General features: G+C 40.9%; 1 protein-coding gene across 1 annotated transcript in view; it reads left to right on the plus strand.

Moving 5' to 3' along the window:
• Positions 1–334: 334 nt before the first annotated feature.
• FAM174A (family with sequence similarity 174 member A) overlaps positions 335–20,203 on the plus strand; it is a gene marked incomplete at both ends in the record, with an annotated part of 30,711 nt that continues 10,842 nt past the window's right edge. Inside the window, 4 exons of the mRNA XM_082013318.1 lie at positions 335–615; positions 13,333–13,467; positions 16,301–16,499; positions 17,736–17,819. Coding sequence (XP_081869444.1) covers positions 335–615; positions 13,333–13,467; positions 16,301–16,499; positions 17,736–17,819 — 699 coding nt within the window. The remainder of the gene's footprint in view (positions 616–13,332; positions 13,468–16,300; positions 16,500–17,735; positions 17,820–20,203) is intronic.

Below are 20,203 nucleotides of genomic sequence, written 5' to 3' on the forward strand. Positions count from 1 at the left end.
GACTTGGGGGCAGCGGGAGGAAAGCGGGCCGCTTAAGCAGAAGACAGCACACCGCGGTGCCGCTGCGGCTGGGTCCCTGACTGCGAGGAGAACCCACGCTCCTCTCGACCTACCCGCGCACCAGCTTCCACTGAGCCCCGCCCTGACTGCGTCCCGCCCTGCGTGACGTAATCGCATGCGGAGCGGGGCGGGTCGCCCGCCAGTGCTTCCATGGCAGCGGAGGGCGCCCGCTCACGAGCTCTTCCGTTTCCGGTGGGCAGAACGCGGTAGGGCCCGGCACTGCCCGGGCGGCAGTGGGGATCGGGACTTGCGCTAAGCAAGCAGAGAGAGTGACATGTTGCCGCCGCCGCCGCTGCCCTGGTTTCTGGGGGGGCTGCTGCTGGCTGCCTGTTGTGGGGAGGCTGCGGCGGCAGCCCTTCCCTTCCGGAGTGTCGCCACCGCCTCCCCGCACGCCACAGAGGTGGCCGGTGGGGGCGCCACACGAAGCAGCAGCAGCCGCCTGGCCGAAGTGTCGGCGCCGCCCGAGCAGGGCCAGCCCATGACGCAGCGTGCCCTGTCCGTGCTGGTGCTGGCCAGCACGGCCCTCATCGTCTACTTCGTGATCCGGACCGTGCGGTGAGCAGCACTAGTTTGAGCGCTGTCGCGGGGAGCAAGCGGGCGCGCGGGGGAGGAGTCTCTGCCCCTCCGGGCCACCGTGGGGAGGCAGGGTGCCGCCCAGGTGCCGGGACTGGCCCTGCTGCTGCCCGCGCCGCGCCGGGCTCGTCCGGTTGTGTTGTCTGTCGGGGTCCCCTCGGCTAAGAGGCCGGCGAGACAGAGCTGTCTCCACTGCCTGGGGAGAGGGCCGCCGGCTGAGGCGCCTGGGAAACTCGTGGTGCCGCTTCCCCGCCGTGTACGGGCGGAAAGGTGCTTACGAGCAGTGATACCACTCATCAGTGTCCGGCCCTTCCTGGCTCCCTCCTGTTCTCCTCAAGTGGACTCGTCACAACTGACATCCATCAGTCCACCTGAATTTAATTTTGTACTTTCTGTGCGTTATTTTTGTCTCGTTTGCAAACTTGTGGCTCTCTGAGATACCGAATTTGTCCATTTTCTCTTCTTTGTCAGTAAAGGTTTTTCTTTTGTGCTTTCTCTTTGAGTCCACTTCTCTATTTCACACTTTCCTAAGGAAAGGGCCTTTAAAAACCTTGCGCTACCAGTCAACTGCCTTTATGTTTCTCATGGAAACTATTGACTGCATAACCCTATGTGCTTTTACAGTTAATTACAGTGTTTGTTCTTGCAGTTTTACTTGCTCTCTCTCATGCTTACACAGTTCAACTGTGAACTCTTCTGGGCAAGGCCCAAACGTGTGATTATGCATAGAGCATATTCATTATGTGGCAACTTTTCTATGTACTTTTTACTACATTTAGTTATACTGGTAGTTAGTGTGTCCAGTACCTTCATCATTTATTCCAGAAAGGTAGTTGAAAGATGGTGGTCTTTGTGGGGCACTTATTAAGTCCAAGTAAACAAAGATATCCTGGTTGCTCCATAGCTCTCAAGGATCACTCCTGAGCAGCCTTCAATCTTATTTTCATTAGAATGCATATCTTGATGATGTCATATCTTAAAGGAAACTGCATATTCTTTTAAGCAAGTGAAAATGGACAAGAGTACTTCTTACTGTTCCTGTTCCTCCTAACAGGAGCCTGTTGGATTTGGAGTTCTGATTAGTACTATGGAAAGGCCAAATAAATAAATAAAAGCCTCTCCTTGGAAAAGCTGGAGAAGGAAATTCTCATCTACTGCCATTATTTTCTGGATACGTGGCAATTATTTAATATTTTTGGCAATAGGAAGGTTGCTGTTCTGCATTTGAAATAGGAGTGCTGTCTTCTAGGTGCTACTGTAAAACAGGAAGGTTAAACCTCATGTTGTTATTCTGTAATTCTTCTGCATCTTTCTGTTGCATCTTGCTTCTGATTTGGAATAGATGAAGCATATGCCTTTGAATTTGAACTTGTGGCTGAAATATTTTTGGCAATGGTTGTATAAGTAATTTAAGGTTTAGGTTCAAACTTCCCAGTTGCCTTTTGAAAGATTTTTCTCAGGATGAAACCATATGTATTGTCATCAGACATAAAAGCTTAAGAGCTTTTTACAGACATTCAACTAGGTCACCTGCCTAGTAGATGAAGGGAAGGTGGTGGATATATTTTCTCTGGATTTTAGTAAGGCTTTTGATACTGTCCTTCACAGCATCCTTCTGGACAAGTTGTCCAGCTGTGGGATGAGCAGGTTCATGGTGTACTGGGTGATGAGCTGACTGAATAGCAAGGCTCAAAGGACTGTAGTGAATGGGGCTACATCTGGCTGGCAGCCAGCTACCAGCCGGTGCTCCTCAGGGCTCAGTTCTAGGGCCAGTTCTGTTGCAAATTTTTATCAGTGATCTGGAGGCAGGAGCTGAATGCACCGTTAGCAAGTTTGCTGATGATACTAAACTGGGAGGTGCAGTTGGCTCTCTCAAGGGACAAGAGTCCTTGCAGAGGGATCTAGGTAGGTTGGAGCATAGGCAGTCATCAGTGGCATGAAATTTCGCAAGAACAAATGCCAGAGTCTGCACCTGGGACAGAGTAACTCTGGACACAACTCAAAATTGTGAGAGGAGTAGCTGAAAAGCAGCCCTGCGGAAAGGGATCTGGGGGTGCTGGTTGATGGTAAGCTCAGTATGAGTCAGCAGCATGCCCTGACAGCCATGAGGGGTAAAACTCTGCATCCTGGGGTGCATCAAACACAGCACAGCCAGCAGGTCAAAAGAGGTGATTATCTCGGTATATTTAGCAAGGGTGTGGCCTCACCTTGAGTGTTGTGTGCAGTTCTGGTCCCCGCAATTTAAAACAATGTTAAAGCACTTGAATGCATCCAGAGGAGGACAATCTAGCTGGCGCAAGGGCTGGGAGACATGTCCTGTAAGAAGCAGTTAAGGACTCTGGGTTTGTCTAGTTTGGAGAAAAGGAGGCTGAGGGTCGATGTCATTGCTTTCTGCAGCTTCCTGAGGAAGGGGAGAGGGAGGTGCTGGTCTCTTCTCCCTTGTGCCCAGTGACAGGACACCTGGGAGTGGTTCAGAGCTGTGCCAGGGAAGGTTCAGGCTTAGCATTAGGAAACCTTTCTTTACTGAGAGGATGGTCAGACCCTGGAACAGGCTTCCTAGAGAGGTGGTCGATGCTCCAAGCCTGTCAGTGTATAAGAGGCATTTGGACAACGACCTTAATAACATGCTTTAACTTTTGGCCAGCCCTGAAGTAGTCAGGCAGTTGGACTAGATAGTTGTTGTAGGTCCCTTCCAACTGAAATATCCCATCCTATCCTGTCCTATCCTGTCCTATCCCAATATATATATATGCTTACAACTTCATTTATTCAGACAAAAGTTCTGTAGTTTTAAAACCAAAAACAATGTGTTTCAAGTTCTGGTAAAGACTTTACCTGGAAAAAATCTAGCTGTACTCTGTTTAGATACCATTACCAAAGCTTTGCCTGATTCAGGAAGGTAGTAATCTTTTCATTATCAATTTTTATACAGTCTGATAAAGGTATGACTTCTCTGTTTTCAGACCCATTTGACTTTGAAGATGGTGCCCTGAAAATACATTTTCAAGAAAATCTTGTGCAAGCTGATACATTTGGTAATGTGGCTAACACTTCTTTCCCCATAGGAGATCAATTTTGGTTGGGAATGGTTATTTAAACTGTAGCAGTCTGCTGTCGACCTTCTCAAGTGATACTGCTTGTCATGCAATTTCCATGTCATTCCATATTCCATGTCAAAACCAAAAATATTTATTTAATTTCTAGCTTTGCATGGATATTAAGGGAGAAGCCACTGCCCAGGCATTCACACACCAATCAAGGAGTCACACATACACCACCTGAGACTTCAACTGCTAGGACCAGAGTCCCTTCACAGTGGGCGACTCCAGTGAGCCAATGGGTGCCCCTTTCGACTCCTCTCACACACACACCCTTGTGTGCTTCCTCTTCCCTCAGGCTCAACCCTAGGTTTCCTGAGGCAAAATCTCTGACATGACGTACGCCAGACAAATTTATTAGGTGGTACAGCGGTGTAGAACAGCTTGAGCTGGGTGCCTCCAGAGAGGGACCCCAAACAAAAGAATCTCTGGGCAATTATACCCTTAGAATCTAAGTTCCCCTCTCCTCGTGAGATGTTTTGTTCCCATAGTAGTATTTGGGTCTGGGGTCTCCTTGTACCTCATTGGATCCTTTCACTGTCTCCAGGTGGGCCTTTTTTTTTTCTTGAGGAGGCAACTTCTGCTGATGGATGTGGCTATCTTATCTTTCTAATTTACACTGGTTTCAGGGCCTCCCCTCATGTAACTATGTTACAGTTCAGTGTAAGTTCATCAGTATCTAGATGAAAGATCACAGCTTGTGGCCTAAGGCTTTTTAGTGATGCTGTACAATGGATTCTGTTTGAACTAGGAAGTGACTCCTATACAGTCCTCCCTTTGTTTTTTTTTAATCAAGGATTCCTGCTTAATATGTCAGACAAATGTCAGACAAATTTCACAAAATCTTTCAAGATGAACAATTAACCTCTACATTCTTATATATAAGGTAATTGATTCGGGAACTTCGTATCTGGGTATAATTTCCTTTAATAGCACTTTCACCACACCTCCTGTGTCTGCTTCTCTCATGGGGACATGACTTCTACGCAACCTGGCAACTGATCTACTATGACTAGTAAATGTTTGTATCCACTAGGGAAGTAGGTTCATGATGGTCCCCCTAACTCAGAGCTTGGCTTGGCACTTAAACTTTTGGCGGGGTGGGCAGCTGCTGGCAATTCTTTTTGCAGTGGCATAAATTCGTGGTGCTGTCCATGCCTTTTGTAACTGGTTAGCCACAACCTCTGTTCCTCCATGAGCTTTGTCATGAAACCACCTTGCCGCAGTCACACATCGTTTTGGGCTTTGTTGAATTTGGCCATTTGTTGTGATTTTCCATTGAGATTCCAACCATACACTCTCTCAGAGTTTGCCAGGCTGCAGCCTTTGCAGGTGCATCAGCTAAGGCATTCCCTTTACTAATTTCTGTATTGTCCTTAGTGTGGCCTGGGCAATGTATCACAGCAATTTCTTCAGGTAGTTGAACTGATTCCAGCAAATCACGTATTTCTTCTCCATTAGATACCCTTTTTCCTCATGATGTGAGAAAACCTTGTTCTTTCCATAACATTCCTATTGCATGGCACACCCCGAAGTCATTCTGAGAGTCTGCGTAGATATTGACTTGTTTTCCTGTTCCTAGAGGAGCTGCATGCATCAGGGCTACCAGTGCGCTCAACCTTGTCGGAAGCAGTTCAGCTTCCATCACTTGGCCTTGGTTGAGCATAGCATACTCAGTCTGTCATTATCTGTGTAAGTAGGAGGATGAGCCACCCACAAACAGAGTTAAATCTGGATTCTGCAAAGGAATATCAGTTAAATCTGTTCATGGTTTGCTGGAAGTAAGCATCACCTGTTCCCACTGATGGTGTTCCTCCCCTTCATCAGGTAATGGTAACCATGTCGCGGGGTTCAGGGTATTGCATCTCTTCAGAGTAACATTATCTGCCATTAGGAGAATTAGTTCATACCTGTGTGCTCATTGTGGTGACAATGCTTGGGTTGCATATAGTTTCAGCAGTATTTCTACTTCATGTGGGACATAAACTGTCGCTGGATGTCCTAAGATGAGTGACTTGTCCAATATGGACACTGCTGCCACTACTGATTTGAAAAAAGCCGGTGCCCCTGCCACCACTGGATTGAGCTCAGTTGAGTAATAGGTGACTGGCCTGTGATGTGGACCCAGTTTCTGTGTTAATACTCCACTGGCTACCCCTTTATGTTCATGTACATGCAAATTAAAGGGTTTTGTACAATCTGGGTGTCCTAGGGCTGTAGCAGATGGTAATGCTCCCTTTATTGCTTTAAATGCCTGTTCCCTTTCTGGTCCCCATGTAATTGTCTCTAACTCTTCACCTTTTGTAGCCTCCGGTAAAGGTTTGGTCAGTTCTCCTAATCCTGGGATCTATGGTCAACAGAACCCTACCATTCACAGGAATCTTCGTATCTGCTTTTTTGTGATGGGACATGGTAGTTTCATTATGGTTTCTATCCTTTCAGGGCCTATATCCCTCTGGCATCCCTTTAGGATAAATACTAAATATTTAACCTCTTTCTGACACAGCTGAAGCTTGGATGGAGATGCACGATGTCCCTTTTTAGCTAAGGTTAAACATAAATCAACAGTGTCTATTGTACAGGTACTTTCGCTTTTGCTTGCTAATAATAAGTCATCTACATATTGTACAAGTGCTGATTCTCCTGGCAATTTTACATCTTTTAAATAATTTCTTAATATCCACAGAAATATTGGAGGGGAACCCACAAACCCTTGAGGGAGATGTGTCCAGGTCCTGTGCCCTTTCCATGTAAACGCAAATAACAACTGACTTTTTCATCTATTGAGATGTAAAAAGCTGCCAGTAATATGTCCCTTTTGGTCTAATTGGGTTACCCACATATTAAAAATTTCCAATTCCTCAAGCTCTCCCTGAGGGTTCATAAGGACCTCTTTCTCCAGTCATTGTGATTGTATATCATCCCGAGTTAGTTCCTCCCATTGCTAGTTCCCTTCTTTTACCATTTCCTGGGGCTGGAGAGGGCATTCCCAGTGCATGTGTCCTAAATTCCCACAATAATAGCACTCTCTCCCATCATTCCTTCCCAGTCCTTTCTCTCTTCCTTAGTTTCCATCCATTTCCCATCCCTGGTCTCTTCTCCCTTTGGCTTCTTTTCTCTCACTTGCAAATTTCTCACCAATGCTGCAGCCAAGTTTACCTCTTTTGTTTTTTGGGTTTTTTCTTCTCCTTAACCTGCTCAGCTTCCTGTCTTTCCTCATGTACCTCATATACTAATACAGATATACTCAAAATTTTCTGCAGATTCTCTGCTTGCCACCTGGTCCTTTAAAATATTTCTGTATATCTGGGTCCACCTGGCCCACAAAGACATTAATCACAAGTGCATCATTCTAGTTTTGTGTAGTCATTCCTCCATATTTCAACAGCACTTGCCTTAGTCTTCCCTAGAAATCACTGGGATGCTGTCCGACCTCTGCCTACATCCCTGCACCTTTATACAGTTTACACTCATCTCTGTGCATGCCCTTGTGGCTTCTACCAGATTTTGCAGTCCTGTCTGACAAGGCGCTCTATTTTCATCAACATTGTAATTGTAATTCCAATTTGGGTCATTTGCTGGCAATGGGATTTGACCTCCCCTTGCCTGTCATGCTACTTCAGCTTCCTTAGTCATTATTTCCTCTCTTTCATCACAGTGAAAAAGTTCTTTTAATAATATTGTGTCACTCCAATTTGGATTAAACCCCATACATACATTCGAGAACAGTTAGGCACACTTTTTGCATCTTCCCTTAGGCAGGGGGGATCTTACTTCCCCACAACATTAAGTCACTAGGTTTCCAAGGCTGGTCCCTGTAAAAGGTTAGTACTGGTGAAGTCTCCGCAGGCACCCGGGTTGTATAGCAGCAGGATTAAGAATGTGAGTCATAGTGATAGGAAAGAATCTGGTGGCCAGATGGTTAACAGGAGGAGAATTAGAAGAGAGTGGAAGTGGGAGATGGAGTAAGGCTGAAAAGGATTTGCTGGTGCAGTAGCTACTGCTACAATTACCCCCTTTTTCAGTTATGTTCCCCCCGCCGGATGTTTTCTCTCCGCAGAGCATGCATACCATACATACCAGTAATCCATTTGGTATGGGTACCTATGTTCCAGTCGATGTCTCAGTTATATTAATTTATGTGGATTTAATGTTCCCCAGGCTGGCCGTAATACTAGAGAGCTCCCTCCTGCCAATCTTGTAATAAATGGCCAGTTATCTTGGCATAATTTAACTGCATGCTTTTTAGATAGTTCTGCTGTGCCATATATTTTCTCACAATTCTGTAAGACCTCAGCCAAGGGCATCCCTTTTTCTACACCAAGTACATTTCCTATTTTCTTTTTCTTAGTATCAGAGCCTCATCTATGTGCGGTTTACGCTGATGAGGCCATGCACTACCTAAGCCCCTAGTCTCTTTGCTCAGAGAATTTTGATACTCACCTTTCAGAGCCTCCCACTCCAATGGTCCCAGGTGAATTCACTTGCTGCCAGCAGTTGGATGTTTGGAGGTGAGAGGATCTAAAGGTGATAGCCTAGGGTCCCATCTGGGTCACCAAAACTGTTAAGGGAGAAGCCACTGCCTGAGCACTCACACACCAATCAAAGAGTTGCACACACACCACCCGAGACTTTTAACTGGAGTCACTTCACAGCAGGTGACTCCAGTGAGCCGATGGGTGCCCCTTTCAACTCCACACACAGACACACACACACACACACAGTTCTGTTGATGGATGTGGCTATCTTATCTTTCTAATTTACACTGGTTTCAGGGCCTCCCCTCATGTAACTACATAAGAGTTCAGTGTAGTTCATCAGTATCTAGACAAAAGATCACAGCTTGTGGCCTAAGGCTTTTTAGTGATGCTGTACAATGGATTCCTTTTGAATTAGGAAGTGACTCCTGTAACATGAGGACTTGTTTGAATGCCCTGATTATAAAGTTTGGGCTGCTTGCGCCTCTCCTTTTCCTGGTACACTAAGAAGCTTAGTTCTGGAGGTGTTGATAGTTATGACAACTGAAACGGAAAATCACAAAGTGGCAGAGGCTGGCAGGCAGCTCTGATGATTGTGTAGTCCAGTTTCTTGCTCACAGCAGGGTCACTTACAGCAGGTTGCTCAGCTCTTGTCCAGTTGAGTTTTGAATATCTCTAATAATCTCTAATAATCTACAACCTCTTGGGGCAACACGTTCCCGTGTTTTACTATTCTCACAGTAAGAATGTTTTTTTTTTTTGCTGCTGATGCTGTTACTGGGTTTTTTTTTTTTTTTGTTTCGTCCATTCATCTTGGTGAAAAAAGTTTTTACAGTAGTGAAGCCTTAGTCTTCATTCTAGAGTTGCTTGGGCTGGTGGTCTTGCTTGCACAGGCTTGTTTTGCTGCAGTAGCTAATTCTGCCAATTACAATCGAATTTTTTGGCTTTTATTGATTTTTATTCTGGTATATATCACACTCCTTTTATAACAATATTTGCAAAGAATACCAATATGTAGCATCAAGATCATACAGCAGATCCATCAGAGCTAGGTATAAGAAAACTGAGACATAGTGATGCCTTGTTCAGTCTACCAGTGTAGTTTATTGCCTTTTTTGCTTCTTAGTTCTAATACTTAAAATAACTTATGTGGGTGATTGCCCTTCATGATGCATAGAAAAGCTAAAGTTACAATTCATATGTCCTTTCATATGTCATATTAATCTGTGTGGAGAGTTTTTGTTTTTTAACTTAAAGCCTATTGCAGACAAAGATCTTTTTCTATGTTTATGTAGGAAGAAGTGCATGCCCTTAAATCTTCAGTCTTTCTGAGGTGATAAGAAAACAGGCATAGCAAATGAGGTGAAATAATTTTTCTTTTTAGAGAAAAGTGCTACATAATTTGGCATGATAAATAACATATCTAAAACATGTTTCAGTATGAATTGTGTATCATGATTTTAATTTAAAACAAATTTCTAGGAAGTTATTTATAAGCCTTTTGAAGGAGTGATTACTGGATGTCTTTCACAGGTGTGAAACCTGTAGCTCATGCATGCCTTTCACAGAAGAAAGGCTCAGTTAAGTTGAAGTAGTAACTTCATGAGAATACTACTTGTAATGGGCATAGCTCATAGTTCAGGAAAAATTAATTTAGTTAAAAATACGCATTAATAGAGAATGTGAATTAACTCTACTATATTTTGTAGCACAAGCTATGAGAAAACTTTAGGGTGGAACTTTTCTCTACTATATTTTCTAGCACAAGGTATGAGAAAACTTTAGGATAGAACTTTTCCAGCACTGGGTCAAGTCTGGGACAGATAAAACTTAGTTCTGTCACACAGACTGTTACCAGAGTCTTCCATGGTATTTTTGCTGAGCTGTGTTTCCCATAACTTGTTCACCTGTTTGAAAGTAGTCTGTCTTTGGAACTACTGAGAAAGAAAATCAGAGTTTCACTTTTGAGGAGGCACATACTTCTCAGAATCCTCTAAAATATTGTGAAGCTGAAGGGTGACGAGTTTAGGATGTTGGTTTATTGTAGAGTTTACTAATAGTAAGGTGTATAGTGAGATTGACAGAAATATTGACTATACAAATAGCATGAACTGTCTCTCCTTCATTTCTTATTTTATTTATGTTCAAAATAATTTCTAGTCTGTGAGAATATCCATGAGTGTTGGTCCTAATGCCAATTGCTTAGCTTCTATTTTAGTAAAAACAAAACAGAAGACGCAATATGTATGAAACAACCATATTTTTCACACTTTCATCTGAACATTCTGGAATTTTCTTCTGCTTGGTGTGTTGAAGTATACAACTTCTTTCTATGTTGAGGACGAAAGGCCAGATTAAGTGAAGGAGGAAAATGGAAGGAAATTTGTCTTGAACGAAGAGGTGAAATTTGTGTCTTTAGGTACTTTAAGTTGTGCTAAAACAATTAAATGCCTGACACAATAGGTGCTGCTGTTTCAAATACTAGTTGAGGGTGGAGGAAATGATCATGCTGGTTATTTCTTCTTATAATATCAGAAGTTGGAGCACTTCAAAGGTATGTATTTTATACACTTCCCATCCTAACAAGGTTACGTTTGCTTTTCAGTTCCTAAAGGAGGTCTAATTCATTGGAGTATAGTCTAAACCAAGACTGGATGCTGCTGCGTGTTCTTTCAAAGTTGCCCTAGTATGAAAAGGTGAATGCTTTTCCAAGAAGCATGTTAAAAAAACAACCCAGAGTTCAGTACAGAATCTGAAGCTGAGAGTCTCAATACCACATTTGATATCTCTTAGAAGGTGGTTGAAGTGGTGCCTGAGCTTGGGGCAGAGAGGTGATTATGCACAGTATAATAATAGTATAATATATTATACTTAGTATGATAGTAGCAGTACATACTATTGTAGCATAATGTTATATATAAATAGTCTTTCTGATTATTCACTCTGAAATATGCAGTATTGAAGTTCCTGGATGTTGCAAACACCTTTATTAGGCACCTAGCTTGGGTTTGTAAGTTCTGGAGTTTCTAAAAGGAAGGGCTACTATCACCTTTGAGTTTAGCACTAAGTGTCTAGAAAGCAGATTCATTTTTTAAGTCTAATAGCTTTCATGTAGCTGTTGTTTGCTAGTATACAGTAGCTGAAAGTGACTCTGTCAGCATTGTGTACACAGATGCCTTTGCATAGTGTTTGCTGAGTGGCTAGTGATCTTCAAAGACTTGAGCAAGTCATATTCAATGCGTATTCAATGTGTATAGGAATAGCTCTGCAAAGCAAGACGTAACGGTTTGTTGGGGGTGGCGGGGCTTATGGGGGACCCAAGCCCACACAGAGAAGCTATGGAAGGTGAGAAAAGCAGATGCAAACAGTGTGTTCATCTGTGATAAGCACTGTGCCTTATTCCTGAAATGTGAATCACTGCCTCTTCCTTCCGCACTTGTGAAGCATACAAGACATTGACTGTTTTATTCCAAAGTGTAGTTATACACAATGTTTTTAACTGGGTAGCTATAAAAGAGTTCAGAAAATTATAATAAAAAGTTTCAATGTCCCCCATGACTTGTGTTAATATCTTTGCTGCAGCTGTGTTGAGTTTCTCTCTGATTTGATATGCTGTTCTATAGACACACAAAACAGAATCATAGAATCACTAAGGTTAGAAGGGACCTCTAAGATTGAGTCTAGCCATCACTGCAACACCACCATGCCTGCTAACCCATGTCCTTAAGTGCCATGTCTACATGTTTTTTGAACACCTCCAGTGATGGTGACTCCTTCACTTCCCTAGGCAGCCTGTTCCAATGCTTGATCACTCTTTCATAAAGAAATTTTCCCTAATATCCAATATAAATCTCCCCTGGTGCAGTCTGAGGCCATTTCCTCTCATCCTATCACTAGTTAGTTGGGAGAAGAGACCACAATCCACCTCACTACAGCCTCCTTTCAGGCAGCTGTGGAGAGCGATAAGGTCACCCCTCAGCCTCCTCTTCTCCAGACTGAACAACCCCACTTCCCTCAGCCACTCCTCATAAGACTTGTTCTCCAGATGCTTCATCAGCTTTGTTGCCATTCTTTGGACATGCTCCAGCAACTGAGTGTGCTTCTTGTTGTGATGGGCCCAAAACAGAACACAGTATTCAAGGTGCGGCCTCACCAGTGCCAAGTACAGGGGCAAGATCACTTCCTTACTCCTGCTGGCCACACTCTTTCTGATACAGGCCAGGATGCTGTTGGCCGCCTTGACCACCTGGGCACACTGCCGGTTCATGTTCAGCAGGCTGTCAGCTAGCACCCCCAGGTCCTTTTCTGCGAGGCAGCTTTCCAGCCACTCTTCTCCAAGCCTGTAGCATTGCATGGGGTTCTTGGGGCCGAAGTGCAGAACCTGTCACTTGGCCTTGTTAAACGTCATACAGCTGGCGTCAGCCCATCAATCCAGCCTGTCCAGATCCCTCTGCAGAGCCTTCCTACCCTTGAGCAGATGAACGCTCCTACCCAGTTTCGTGTCATCTGCAGACTTACTGAGGGAGCACTCAATCCCCTCATCCAGATCATTGATATAAGTATTAAACAAGACCAGTCCCAAAACTGAGCCCTGGGGAACACCGCTTGTGACTGTCTGCCAACTGGATTTAGGGCTCTCTGTGGGCTCAATTGTCCAGCCAGTTTTTTACCCAGCGAAGAGTATACCTTCTGTAGGAGAATGCTGTGGGAGACACTGTCAAAGACAATTGCTTGTTCTCAAGCAGGTAGAGAATATGTAGCAAGAATTTTCTCTTATTTTAGGATCTGCTAGAAGTATGCTTTTACATGTATTTTTACCTGGCTCTTCCATTGACCTATCAAGTACTTGTTCAGGCTTTTTGTATTCACTACGGTAATTCTGTACAAAACTACAGATGCCATTCTAATTGGCCTTAATCTCCATGTGAACTCTTGATGCTTAGAATTGTCTGACCTCTGACTTTCATAGAGCTAGGTGTGTACACTTTATATATACTAAGGTTTAAAAAAAAATTATTACAAGTATCCATATAGCTGCATTTTAAGGAATAGTTTTCTTATGTTGTTGGAATAGAAAGTACAGAAGTGTTTATAGAACTCAAGTGTTTTAAAATGCATTTCAGGCTCAGAAAGGGAAACAGAAAAACCCGAAGATATGGAGTTTTGGATACAAATATAGAAAACATGGAGCTGACACCATTAGAGCAAGATGATGATGATGATGATACAACACTATTTGATGCTAATCATCCTCGAAGGTTTGTATATCGACACGGAATGTACTTCTAGCAATAGAAGTGAAGGAGTATGGCTGATAAGCAGTTTCACTGAGAAAGCTCACTACTGTGTTTCATATGCGTGTAGTTGGAGAAGGGATGTCAAGATCACTTGAATTTTAAATGGGCAAGAATAAGATAAACACCATTTGCCTTCATCATGTGAGTTCCAGAGAAATGGAGAGGAAGGTAGGATAATTTTGTTTACAAGTACAGTGTCATTATTGAAGCTTATGTTAAAGTTATCAACTAGCTTTTACCTTTCTCTTTTTTCTTTGTTTTTTTTTTATTTTATTTTGTAGGCTTCTCAGTTTTTCCTGTGTATTCTCTCCTATGAGTTCTGCTTCCAGCAGCTTCATTCTGTTTTCTCATTGCTAAAGTAGTCAGCATATAGTTGATGATGATCCTGCACCAAGTTTGAGATTTGGTACTGCTGCATAGAAAGGTTCATACTCTTAAGTCATTCTGAAACTATGTAGATACAGGAAAATTTTTTTGTATTTCCTTATTGTCCTAACACTTCAACTTTATGATCAATTCAAACTTAAACTTATGCAATTCAAACTTAAAAATAGTTTTCCTTATTGAGTAATGCCATCACACTGCACATGCAAAGACAGTAAAAGATTTGATAGGATTGTGATAGTGAGGACTACTGTTAAGTATCAGAAGACAGAAAATGATTAATTATGCCAGTCACAGCTGGTGATTGGTTTAACATTGTTTAATGTGAGACTGAATTAAAGTCTTAAGCAAAACAATTCAACAAACGTAATACATGATGTCTCAGATTAATTAGAAGTATTGGAGCAGTAAGTCAGATGTTCTGCTGTTTATCAGGAAACAGCTTTGGATGCAGTTCTGCAACTTGAAGCAAAAGGTTCAGTCTTTTTTAACTTTGTTTCCTTAAGAGGAATCTTTCAGCTTAATTTTTTTTCACAAGTCAAAGTCACTCTTTCCTTTTTCTCTCCCTCATATTTTAGAAGAAACTAGTTGGAAGCCAGTGGCTTATGGAGTCATCAAACTATATAAAGTAGATTGATACCATTCTTGTCTGGTTTGCATACTTCAGTTACTTCATTCTTGGGTATTTCATTATTGTCCCTGACAGCATGTATAAAGGACAAAACAAAAGTGAAAACAGTAAGAAAAGGAAGTATGGTTTAGACTGAGGTCCTTACTTTTATGTTACTTCCCATTTTTGCCACATAAACATGCTAGGGTGATGCTGGGGTGTATATATGCTTGTTGAGTGCCTATCAATCGAAAGAGACAATCCTGAGAACTTCTGAAATCCAAATAGGGCTGTACCAAGGATCCTATATATTTCTGTCATAGTTATTCAATCAGGTAGAGCATATTCTATTCATTGCCCTTCAAAAATTATTTTGGAAACTCATACTTAATGAAGGGATTGTCTTATGGTATTGCCCAACCTCTGGTCCCAGTACGGATTTTGTCAAGTTATGTTCCAAATTAATTGGTTTTGCCACTACACTTTCTATGGTTCTGTAGTTGAAATTAATTTGGTTTATGATTAAGAAATTAAGTTGCATTCACACAAACTATTTTTAACTGTAGACAGAAGGCTTTGAACTGCACTTGCCCTTAACAGTGATAGCTACAAAGAAATTCACATTATTAGTGTTGTAGTTGGGAAAAAAACACACCAAAAAACCCACGCAACAATCACCCTGTCCTAATTTCTAAATGCACAGCCCCTCTTTAAATTGAACTACTGCAGAAAATCATCATTTAGTTTAGCTATACCAGGCAGTTTGGAAGTATTTGAAAGTAGATTGCTGATCCAGATAATTTTAAAAATAGTCCTTTGGATGACATATGTTACAAACAGTTTGAATACATTACTAGTGTTTCATTTAGCTGATGGCGTAGCTATTGTAAGATAAATCAAATATTTATTTTAATAGATACAGTTCCTCACACACTGTGGTATCTTGTTGATGAAAGAACTTCTGCTAGATAAGTAGTATTTGATTTTTAAAAGCATCAGCTTCAGCTGAAAAAGCAGTATCTGATGTTTTGATCCAAGTCCAAAGAGACCAGAAAAAGTGGAGAGAGAAGTGGCATGTAATGTCCGAACATGTCATAGTCTGGAGTAAATACATAGAGTCATGTAACTTGTGGCATAGGCATACCTTTATTTCTGCTGTATGGGGCTGAAAAATGACATTCAATTTGATGTTTGCTCACAGAAGAGATGATAATGTCAACCTCTCAGTCAAACTGTAAGAAAAGTAATTGTATTGGAGTAACTGAGTGGTCTAACCAAACTTAATTTCAACATGTTTCTGCTAACTTGCTGAGGAAAACTGACTAAACAGAGCAGAAGTAATACCTTCAGAAGAGAATAACTATAAATAATAAAGGAAGAAGATGTTGCTGCTGTTTCAAGATAGCTTAGAAAGTAAGTGTTTAAATTATCAAAGTCAATATTTTGATATTGGGAGCTTGAGAAAACAAGTACTTCAATTATGTTTAGTCAATACTATGAATATACTCCATTTATGTATATTGAGATCTTGCTGTGTTCTCCGTTATGGGGAGAAGCTCTCAAAATTTTAAAAGTTACTTCTTGACTTGAAACAGTGTTTATGTGTAGGAGGATAACAGTACCGAACAATATGAATGCACTCCACAAATCTCTGTAAAGCAGCTTGAGAAAATTACGTCCAAACTTTGCAAAGAAACAGCATTGCTGGGAGGGAAGTCTGAAAACTAATGTAGAGTATTTTAATAAATAAATAAATTATTAATTAGAATCCTTAATTTGGGCTGTACTTTTTTCACTTAGTTTCTTTCCCCTTGTTTCAACTAAGTCTTTTGCATCTGCATTGAAGCTTGATAATCAGTCTTCATACCACTGCTTCACCAAGAATGACCAAAGGGAGTACAAAAGCATAAGTAGTCAAAGAGTCACTGATGATAATGATACTCAGATATTCTCAGGACATGCCATTACACTTTGTCCTGACACTTGTAGTAGTTCAGAGGTATGGTTGATTGTGGTTTTTTTAAGACAGCATAAATACACTGTCTGGCTTGGAGCAACTAATTAGGGAACAAGGAAGAGGGGCCTTTAATGGTTTTTGACTTTAGTCGTTTGTTGCAGTTAACTACAGTCAACGATCAGCTTATTCAGTTCATAAGTTTCTTACCCTCATAACTCATAATGGAAGGTACTAAAAAACTAAACACGGTTGCAGGAAATTCTAATCTACATGTTCTGGTGGGTTCGTATACATTTGTTATGGACAATAAATTATATAAGTATTGTTTTATATAGAAAATAGCTAACTTTTTTTCCTTCCTTCTTTATGACTCGTTAATAGACTGCAGCAATATCCACTCTGCTTTCATTTTTCTTGACTAAAACAATCAAGCTTTTTTTAAGGTAATATTCTACAGCACAGTATGCATATGTTAGAAATCTCTAATGGCTTTTTTTGGATTAGCTGGTTAGTCTGTTTGACTCTTTCCAAGGCTAGGCAAAGAAACTGGCTTCTTTCTTAAAATCAGCATAGCAGTGTTAGTACATTGGTGTGCTGATATGGTTGTTACTTTGAGTGTTGCTGTTTGTTTCAGAGCTACATGAAAAAAAGTCCACAGTGCCCTCTGTTGTAACATAGATGCAGTTTAAGTGCACTCCCACTGTCGCCATCAGCCCTGTAGCTAGTCTCTGCCTCTTGATTTTGGGGCAATTTACCGGAATGGGATGTTCTAGCGATTTTGTTCTGTTACGTGTCAAAGTTTGAAATTCTAATTTCTGGTTTCTCACCATGCAACTTTACCCACGCGTCAACCGAAGTACAGTATCCTAATATCACATCTTTGTTTTTCAAAGGTATATCACACTTACAGTTTACAATCCTTATTAAACTACTTTACACACTAACTCCTTGCTGCAATGCAACGCACAAGGAAAACCACTTATTCTGTTTTTCATAGATACCAAGACTTAACAAAGTTTGAATAGGGACTCAGGAGCCTTGGAAGTTCAAAAATATATCCAAAATGGTAAAAAAACAGGGTTTTTGTAAGTGACCTGTCTCTCTGGGAGGCTTAAGTGAATGGAGGTTTAAATGTAACTGAGTTTTTACAGGCAAATTTAATACTAAAATGTTACTTCTCTCTGTTTTTTTCATAATGTTTGATCTTCAAAGGTGCAGGCTAAAGTTCCTCTTGAAACAGGGCATTTTGGATTAATGTATCTGTTTCTTCTATTGTAGAGAAGTACGTGCCTTTCAGTGAAAGAACTTAATCTTAGAACCAGAGAAGGAGACTGCTTCATGGGAGGAATAAGAAGCAAGAGGGTATGCAAGTTGGGGGGACTAATTTAATTTGTGTATATTATGGCATCTTTAATTTGTTGCAATAAATAATGTACCAATTTGTTGTACCTTTTTGTATATAGAGGATTCTAAATGTAAAGCCTATGGAGGGAGTGCACTAAAATGAAAAACTATTTGGAAGGGAGATTACTTTTAAAACAGGGTGCTTTTTGCTTGTTACAAATCTTGTATGCCATAAGTATGGTATACACTTTTTCTACAGTAATCTGGAATGTTAACAGTTTTTTTGCTGATATTAAATTGTAAGTTAACAAAACCTCTGTGGACTCCTCAGAATTGTTAGAACTTGATTTTAATTGAGGAGATGCTTTATCCTTTACAAATAAAAAGCCAAACTATTGCCTTTTGTGTTGAGACTTTTTTTAAACTGAATTAACATGTTTTATGTAAACTTTAGTGAACAAATATAAAATTTTACAGTGTTCCATTTAGCATGGCACTTGAACACTATAGATATTAAGGTTATTAATATAATCTTCTAAAACACAGTGCTGCAACATCTTTTTGCGCATAAGACTACAGTTTAAAACTGTTGAGTCATTTTTTTTGTGAGGTCCATCTTCAACTTGTGTTGCTCTCTGACTTTAGGGTGCGGCTGGTGTAGTCCACACGGTGTCAGTGTTCAGACCTACAGTGAAGCAGAGATAAGCCTTTGGGTAGCCTTGTTTACTTTTGTACTTTTTAAACAATCTAGGTCAAATACTACATTTGCTGTAACTCTAAAATGAAGAAGTGGCATCAGAAACAGCTATGAAACATGCGATAATATTCATGTGAACATAGATGGCATCCAGCCGTTACATTTATTTTTTAGCTAGTGCCATAAAAATCAGTAGAACAAGCTTTAAGACCTGGAAGATATAATTTTTTTAAAAACATGTTGCAGTTTCCACAGGAATCTGTATAATGCAGACAAAATGTTCAAAATCCAGTTCATTGAAATTACAGTGTAAATTTATTGCTAATTCTGTATATATCTAGTATCAAGGCATAAACTTGGTATAGCAGTATTGGTGGGCCTAGCTATGTTTCCTGAAAGTTCCCGTGAAGAAGGGATTATCTTTTCTGATTCTTCAGTCCCCTCTTGATGTTTGAACAACATCAGAATACCTTAATTGTCCTTGAGGTTATTTCTGCAACAATGGGGCAGGGAAGTGATCTGGTGTAGACTTTTTTTAAGCCTGTACCAGCTGATTTTCTATACTGAAACCTACTTACTTGCCCTATTAACAACTCAGATGAGGTCTGAAGTAATGGGTGAGCCTCCCAAGGTAATTTTCATCTACAGTTGTCCATTTACCACACACAAATGGGAAATATATTGTACTTACAATAAATGCAAGTCTTTATTTTGCTTCCTTTCCTCTTGTACCCAACTTTTTCTGCCCATATTTAAAGATAAATTGAAACAAAACCACAGCACTGATTCTCAGTGAGGCTTAGAGGCTAGTGGAATCTAGTGACATAGTGAAGAATAGCTGTGTCATAGGCTGCAGGTGAGAGAACAACAAATGGTAGAAGGCAAACCATGTTGCTTCTGTATATAAAGGGGAACATCAGTGTTTAGTTTAAACATAATTACAATCTTTATTTAGATTTTAATATTTCTATCAGTGCCACATGTTAGCCCTAGCAGTAGAGACTGTCTTCCTGACATCATAGAATTACTTATTTTAATTCTGTAGAATCTTTCTAGGCTTTGAGCTGAATACATCCTGAGGAGCTATTATGCTTGCTAAGCATAGATATTTGAACTGTAAGTATGTTAGAAACACTGGAAATGCAAACACTCAGTTTATAAGCTCTTGTGTCTCCTGCAAGTAAATCTTGAGATTTTCCTGAAGGAAGAACAACATAGAACAAGTTAGTTATGTTTCTAAGCAAATTTTTCTGTGTGGGGAAAAAACCCAACAAATTTTCCAGAAAATTATGTGGGCTTCTTGGATTCATGCCTTCAAAATTATGAGGATTTATTTTATAGGACAAGCGTCTATAAAGCAGTCATACAACTGGTAATAAATTGTGACGGTTTTGTTTTCTGGTATGCCAGGTACTATGTGGTCCATGGTAGGAACTTCCTTGGCCTTGTCCAGACCATATCTAATTTCAATAGCTGAGTTGGCTTTCTTTGCTTTTGCAGAGGCAAAATTAGTCAAAAATAACAAGTGTTGTATGTGTCTTGGTCTTAATTCAGAGCAGATTTCCAACTGTTATGTGCAACATCATCAGTAGTATTTCCAGCTGTGGCTGAAAAGCTGTTCATATGTTAGCCTAACATTCTTTCAAAAATTTTGGGAAAACTGTGCCACTTTCTTGTTGACCAGGAAGAGCCAGGAAAGGACTTT

This window comes from Phaethon aethereus (assembly GCF_964289735.1).
Source record: "Phaethon aethereus genome assembly, chromosome: Z".
Taxonomy (NCBI): domain Eukaryota; kingdom Metazoa; phylum Chordata; class Aves; order Phaethontiformes; family Phaethontidae; genus Phaethon; species Phaethon aethereus.